At 45.2% G+C, this 7,932-nt stretch overlaps 1 protein-coding gene across 1 annotated transcript; it reads left to right on the forward strand.

Annotated features, from left to right (window-relative positions):
* Nucleotides 1-6,779: 6,779 nt before the first annotated feature.
* Nucleotides 6,780-7,526, forward strand: LOC133088688 (general transcription factor IIF subunit 2-like). The gene has a single exon (XM_061186717.1). The coding sequence runs from the start codon at nucleotides 6,780-6,782 to the stop codon at nucleotides 7,524-7,526; it is 747 nt and encodes a 248-aa protein (XP_061042700.1).
* Nucleotides 7,527-7,932: the final 406 nt, after the last annotated feature.

Below are 7,932 nucleotides of genomic sequence, written 5' to 3' on the forward strand. Positions count from 1 at the left end.
AGCTGAAAGCTGAGCTGGGGCAAGAGGAGAAGGATGATGAAGAGGAGGTTGAACAGGAATGAGACGGGGCAGCTTCTTCATGGCTCTCCGTGGAGAAGTGATGGGCTCAGTGCTCTGCATTCTTTCTTTGCTTGATGCCATTATGACTCAGATTCCATCAACAGAGAGTCCAAAATTCTCTGACATTTTGACTTGGAAGATACCTTTGCGATCCATGAGTACAGCTTTCTCCATCTTATAAATTAAGAAACAAAGGCCCAGAGGGTTGTCCAAAGTCACCCAACAGTGAGTTAGGGGCATAGTTTGGGTAGAATCCAATCCAGAGCTCATAAAAACAATCCCAGGCTGACCAGGGAGTGGGTCAAAGTGCAGGGCTCTCCAGCGTGTGGAAAGGGCCCCCCTGGTCATTAGGGCCCACCCTGGATAGAGGCAATGGAAGTGCCCACTCTCCATCCTTGAAAGGCACCTTCTATCCCTGTCTAGCCATTGTCAGAACCTGCAAGAAGCCTCTTATCTTCCCACCATTGAAAAGCCCGCTGCATATGCGCAGAAAAGGACTGAACATGAAGGAAACACTAATGCTGACTGGTTCACCAAGCAATAACTGAGCTCAAACGGCACTGGGGTATGGGCACTGGGGGAAGAAGGACCTGGAGCAGGGGGATGGGGATGGGTCAAGGAGAATTTAGAGCCTCCCTCTAGTCATTGCATTAGACGCTCCCACACGTTTCTCACTGTTTGTCTCATTAGACGTTCACCAGACAGGGATGTTACCTCCATTTTAAGGAAGAAGAAACTATGCCCAGAGAGGCAAAGACACTTGCCCAGGGCACACAGCCTTGAGTAACAATACCAAGACCAGAATCCTGGCACCTGGTTCTGTGCTCTTTCCATTAAACGACTACACTGGGAAGTGGGATGGGAGCACAAGGGGACAAGCCCCCGCACCAGAATGAGAATTTGGTTGAGTTTAGAATTTTAGGTTCCACGTTATTTTCTCTCAGAAATTTGAAGCTATTGCTTCACTGTATTTTTAGAATGAGTATCGTAAATTTGCATCTGAACTCTGAAGTCAACATGATGCATACTCCATTGATAGGGAATCTGTTTTCTTTGTGCTTTTAAGATTTTTTTTCTTAATCCCTGGTTTCTGAAATTTCATTACAATATCCCTTTTTCAGTTTATTCTGCCAAGTCCTTGGTGAGGTCTTTCCATTTGAGGGTTTCATCAGTTCTGGGAAATCCCTTTGAGAATTGCTTAAGAGGTCTCTCTTCTCCAGTATCTTCTCTTCTTCTGGAATTCTCATTTGATGGATGTTGAAACTTCTGGACCTGTCTCTTAACTTTCCTTTAAAACATTTTATATCTTTGTGTTTGGGGGATATCTTTTGAAAGAATTCCTCAGCTTAATCTTCCAGCTCACTGATCTCATCTTCACCTGCATCCATGCTGCTATAGGGCCTCTTCCAGTGAATATTTTATTTCAGATTAAGCTTTTGATCTCCAAGCTCTTTAGCTGATTAATGTCTATGATGCTATAACCTCTTTCATCTCTGAGAATACTAATTTTTCTAAAGTCCTATTCTGCTTGCTCTGTTTCCTTGGGCTCTTCTGTCTCTGTTGTGTCTCTCTCTTCTATGATTTTAGAATTCATCAAATGTTTAGGATTCTTGTGCACTCATTTTTGTCACTGACATGTCCTGTTAACTAACCTAGTTACGGTTTTCAGGGATTCCTAATGGTTTCTGGTCCACTGGAAGAAACGCTTGTTGGTTACTAGCATTGTAATAGATTTATTAAAATATTTTTTCTTTCTTTTCTATGATTCAGGGCAGAAGAGGGAGGGTATAGTATTATTAAGCCTCCCACCTGGGACCAGAACTTCTGCTTTATCAGTGTATTCTGCGCTATTACCTTATGTATGTATGTGTATGTGTGTGCATGCACCTTTCCCTGAACTCTTAATAGGCTGTATTAATTAGCATTCTCCAGAGAAACAGAACCAATAGGAGATATAGATAGATATGGATATAGATAGATATAGATTATGTAAATTTATGTTAATTATATTATAATAATATATTATTATAGTATATGTATAGTCATAATATATTATATATTTAGATAACATTTATAACATGTTTAATTAAAATAATATATTAATGTGATACTTACTATATAGGAATTTATTAGAAGGAGTTGGTTCATACAATTATGGAGGCTGGCAAATCCAAAAACTGTAGTGTGGGCCCACAGGCTGGAGACCCAGGCGAGCTGATGTTCTAGTTTGAGTCTGGAGGCCATTTGCTGGAGAATGCTCTCTTGCCTGGAGGAGGCCAGTCTTCTGTTCCATTCAGACCTTCAGCTGATAAGTCGAGGCCCATTCACACTATGGAGGGCAATCTGCTTTAACAAAAGTCCACCTATTTAAATGCTAACCTCACCCCAAAACACCCTCACAGAATAATGTCCTTGTTGATTGTTAGGACCTTTATATATAATCCAGTTATTAATCCTTTGTCGGTTTTAGATGTTGCACCTATTTCTTTACAGTCTGTCATTTGCCTTTTAGTTTATGGAATCTTCTGTAAAGACATTTTCATTTTTGTGTAGTTAGGCTTGCCTAAGTCTTACTTCATGATTTGTGTTTACCTCAGGAAAACCTGACAACCACTAGGTTACAACAAAAATGTTCTCCTTTGGTTCCCCTAAAATGTTTACATTTAGCTCTTTAAGGCAGTACAAGTAGAGGTTAGGAACCTGGATGCTGAAAGAGACTGCTTGGGTTGGAATCATGGCTCCCATTATGAGTATGCTGAAATAAAATTAGTTTCGTATGAATTTTGCCTATTTAATCAACAAATACCTTTTAAGCATGTATTTGATGCCAGACACTGTTTATATAATACAGCAGTAAACAAAACAAAAACCCTTACCATTATGGAACTGACACTCTAGTGGATAACAAGCTAACATTTACTGAGCCCTCACTACGTCACTCACTTTACTAAATCATTTAATCCTCATAACAACCTTATAAGGTAGGTACTATTATTATTCCCATTTTTCCGATGAGGAAGAGGAGACATGGAGAGGTTAAGTGACACCTCCCCACCCCCACCCCAAGGCCACACAACCAGTAAGTGGCAGGGTCAGGGTTTGAACTTGGGCATCCCATCTCTGGAGCATGCGCTTCAAGCCCTCACTACACTATGCTGTCTTCTTCCGTTGTCCAGAGGTGACATCTGTGAGGGTTAGGCTCTAGTTTCATACGGCCAAATAGTTTTCCAAAAAGGCAATGCCAGTTTAGGATTCCATCAATCCTTCACTCATGCTACCAATTTTTATTTAGCAACTCCTATGCTGGCATTCAGTGAGGGACAAGACAGACACGATCTGTTGTCACAAAGTGATTACCATATAATGGGGACACAAATAAACAAAAGGTCCTTAGGAAACATGTGCCCAGTGCCGACAGAGGAGACACTGTCAAGCACTAGGAGCGTACCTGTGTCAGACTTGGTGGTTCAGGAAAGAGAGAGCAAACTTCTCAGGTGACCTTGTAAGAAGAATGGCATCGCGCGGGTCACGTGGCTGGGGAGGAGCCTATGCGGGAGTAGGGGCTGGGAAGAAGAATTAGCTGCGCCAGTGGGGTGGGGTTATTATGGCAGCAAGGTCGGTGAAAGGAAATAACGAAGACCTGGTGGCGAGAGAGAGCAATGGAGGTTTAATTGAGTTTACAAGCTCCTTACAAGCGGAGTTTTAGGGAGTTTCTGCAAGAGATGATGCTGAGCAGCAGTCCCTTCTAGAAAGGCTTGGTAAGCCACCTGAAAGAGAATGGACTTCATTCTGTGAAAGGTGGGGAGGCTCCGAAGGCTATTAAGAAAGAGAAAGGCATTTCTTTTTTTAAAATTTATTTATTTATTTATTTTTGGCTGTGTTGCGTCTTTGTTGCTGTGCGGGGCGAGCGGAGGCTGCTCTTCGTTGCGGAGCGCGGGCTTCTCATTGCAGTGGCTTCTCGTTACAGAGCACAGGCTCCAGGCGTGCGGGCTTCAGTAGTTGTGGCGCACGGGCTTTTAGTTGCTCCGCGGCATGTGGGATCTTCCCGGACCAGGGCTCGAACTGCTGTCCCTCGCCTTGGCAGGCGGATTGTTAAGCATTGCGCCACCAGGGAAGCCCGAGAAAGACATATTTAGAATCATGTTTTAGGGACTTCCCTGGCGTTCCAGTGGTTAAGAATCCGCCTTCCAATGCAGGGGACGTGGGTTCGATCCCTGGTCAGGGAACTAAGATCCCACATGCCACAGGGCAACTAAGCTCACGCGCTGCAACTATTGAGCCTGCACGCTCTAGAGCCCACGCGCCACAACTAGAGAGAAGCCTGCGCACTGCAACGAAAGATCCCTCATGCCGCAGCGAAGATCCCGTGTGCCTCAACTAAGACCCGATGCAACCAAAATAAAATTAAAAAAAAAAACAAACCAGAAACATGTTTTAGAAACACTACTTTGACTCCAGCATGTGGAATATAGTGACCAAGGAAGCAAATTCAGTGAAGAAGCTATTGCACTGAATCAGGAGAGAAAAGTCATAGAGTGGCCTCAACTGGGCCAGGGCATAGGGATAGTGTGGGCAATTTGAGATGAATTAAGGAGGTAGAATGGGCAGAACTTGCTGGCTCACTGGAGTGAGAAATGGGGAGAAGTAAGCTTAACACTCAAGTTTCTGGTTTAGGAAACAGGGTGGATGGGGAATACTGGAAGAGCAGGTTTGTTTCAGGGGAGAAGGCATGAGAAGGTGATGGGTCCTGGTTTTGACCTATTAGGAATCGTGTGCATTGCAGGACATCAGCTGGCATTTGGGTGGTCTGCCAGAAGCTCAGGAGAGAGATCTGAACTATGGTTGCCCTTTTGAGAGGATTCTGCAGAAATATAATATTCAAAAGGTGTGTAGAGTGAGAAGGGACAGCACCTGGGACCAAGGAACAGCAGTTATGGCCCAAGACACACTGAGGTGCCCACAAAGGAGGCTGGAAATGGCAGTTCGAGAGGCAGGAGGAAACCCAGGAACAGGGGCATCATGGAACCCACGGGAAGAGAATGTTTTAAGATGAAGGGAGCAATCAGGAGGGGAAATAAGGGCTTTCTGCATTTAGCCAGAAGATGGTGAGAGCAATTTTAATTCAGAGTCAAAGTGGCTGGTCAGGGACTAGGAATAACTCCTCAGAGTGCCTGCATCTCCAGCCTTTCTAAAGATGCTGAAGCAAGCTGCCTTCCCTCGAACCCACCCTACACTGGAGAATTAAGGAAAATGTGTTCAGTGGAGGAAATAATCCATTAAGCTATCCACCCTCATGGGTATGCTTTAGGAGATTTGGGGGAAAACCCATAAGTGAATCAAGGTGATTGGCTTTCCAGGGTGGTTGTAACCCAATCCCATCAAGGAACTCCCTAAAGGTGGCAATAAATAGAGCTGTGTGGAGGGAGTGGGTTCTTCCTTCCAGGGGGAGGCAGCCTGGGGCCTGAGTGAGCCCTGCTCATCAGGGAGCACCCTTCCTTGTAAGCCTTGCTCAGCACAGCTTTCTGCCTGCTCTGGTGAGTCTCAGCCTGGTAGAAGGGGCTTCCTTCCCGGCTTCCTTTTGTAAAATTATGCTCACTCTTTGCTCTCTATGCCTTAGGCATGAGGGCACCCAGAGGGGTTATCTTAAGAAATACAGCCTCTCAGCTCCTGCTGGTTTAAATGGATTTGGATTTGAATTGGAAGGTTTCCCCACTTAGGTCAGAGAGAATATGGCAGAGCAGAGGTTGTTGAAGCTACAGTGGTGGTGTTTGATCCACGGTGGGCTTTAGGAGCTGTGAGGCAGGATTGCTCTGCCTGCAAGTCAGATGCAGACGCCTGCGCTCTGGACCTCAAAATATAGGCCTGGGGAAAAAAAAGAAGAAGAAGAAGAGACAAAATATAGGCCTGGAACCTGCTAAGCTCTGTGGCCTCGATGTCTCTGCCAACAGCTGGTGTCAGGGTCTCTCCCTGTGCTCAGGCCAGGTTGGCAGGGAGGACGTGCCCCCAAGCCAAGGCCCTCCGTGCCTCTTATTTTGTGTGGAGGCAGGAGGGCAAAGCAGGATATCTGAATTCTGGGCGGTGGGACCTGGGCGGGGCACGGGGCGTGGTGCCCACCTCCACTCCATTTTTTCACAACAAACAAACCAATCAAATAAGACCTTTCGTTCCTTCAAAAAAATAAAATAAAATAATTAAACGCCTACAGCACTGAAAGCCACAAACTCTACCCTCATAGCGCTTACAGTCTAGTGGGGAAGAGATACGATAAAATAATAAATATATAAAATATAAATTATCCAGGATATTTCACATTGACTGGTGCTCTGGAGAAAAATAAAGCAGGGGAGAAGGACAGGGGGAAACAGCGTTGTAGGGAAGGCGTTTAGGAGATGGCTGTGTCTTAGAAAACTCTTCACATCAGTAGATAGGAGCTCCTGTAATTTTAATTGCTGAAGTACTTCATTTTCAGGATGTGCCACACTTATTTATCAAACTCCCCACTTTTATGATGGTTTCCCATCTTCCCTTATTATGAATCGTTTGACAATTGTTGTATAGCACTCTTTAGATTCTAAGACTCTATCTTTTAACATTTCTGAAGTCAGCATGTGCTTTATATTTCCTTGCTAGGTTCCTGGATTCCAGCAGCTGGTTTTGGTGTCCTGCTTCCCTCTTCGTCCCTAGCTGGCCCACCCTCTGCACCCTCAGCTCAGGTGCACATGGCCTCCAGAGGCAGCAGACCCAAGCCCCAGAGCATTCCACTCAGCTTGGAGGGAATCCAACAGAACCAGCGGGTATGGCTGGTGAAGCTTCCTAAATACCTGTCACAGCAGTGGTCCGAAGCTTCTGGAAGCGGTGAAGTAGGGAAGCTGCAGATTGCCAAAAATCAAGGGAAGTCTGAAATCTCATTTATTTTGAATAAGGAACTTACAGACATTCGGGGTACAGATGGACAACCTGCCCCAGTCATCGCTCCCAGGGAGCATCAGCTTGTCTTGCAGGGGGTCAGAGGGCAGGTCCTCACAGCGCTGACTGAGCGTGCACCGGATCAGCTCTCCCTGGAAGGAACGGTGGTACATCGGGGAGAATGCAGACCTGCTCTGAGTGAAAACTACATGAGGCTGAAGAGAAAGCAAATAGAGGAGTCTTCCAAACCTGCCAGAACTGTACAGAAACTGGAGAAGGTAGTCACGACCAATTATAAACCTGTTGCCAATCATCAGTACAACATTGAATATGAGAAGAAAAAGAAAGAAAATGGAAAGAGAGTGAAGGCTGATAAAGATCAAGTTTTAACCTTGCTATTTGCTGCCTTTGAGAAACACCAGTATTATAACATAAAGGACTTGGTTGGCATCACTATGCAACCTGTGGTGTACCTGAAGGAAATCTTGAATGAAATCGGTGTTCGGAATGTAAAAGGGCCCCACAAAAACACATGGGAGCTAAAAGCAGAGTACCGGTAGTATCTGGCAGCGGCCAAGAGTGAGTGAGACAGCCCTTTGTCAAGAAGCGCCAATATGAGTGTGACAATCTTCTGACGCTAAACGTGATGTGAGGCTGTGCTATTATTGCTAAGAGATAGGGCGGTTAAATATCTTTTTAAGTATTCATATTTAGATTGTAAAACAGGGAAATAAAAAAAGATGTAAACTGAGAAAATGTTGTCTGAGGACTGCCCGTCTTTGCTGCATCCCCAAAGAGCTCAGCTCCTCTCAGTCTAAAGAGAAGTGTCGGGCTTCCCTGGTGGCGCAGTGGTTGAGAATTTGCCTGCTAATGCAGGAGACATGGGTTCGTGCCCTGGTCTGGGAAGATCCCACATGCCGCGGAGCAACCAGGCCCGTGAGCCACAACTACTGAGCCTGCGCGTCT

Source organism: Eubalaena glacialis, chromosome 3, assembly GCF_028564815.1.
Source record: "Eubalaena glacialis isolate mEubGla1 chromosome 3, mEubGla1.1.hap2.+ XY, whole genome shotgun sequence".
Classification (NCBI taxonomy): Eukaryota; Metazoa; Chordata; class Mammalia; order Artiodactyla; family Balaenidae; genus Eubalaena; species Eubalaena glacialis.

Bases quoted from the DNA above. Each gene is read 5' to 3' on its own strand.
- LOC133088688 (XM_061186717.1), top strand. From the start codon at position 6,780: ATGGCCTCCAGAGGCAGCAGACCCAAGCCCCAGAGCATTCCACTCAGC.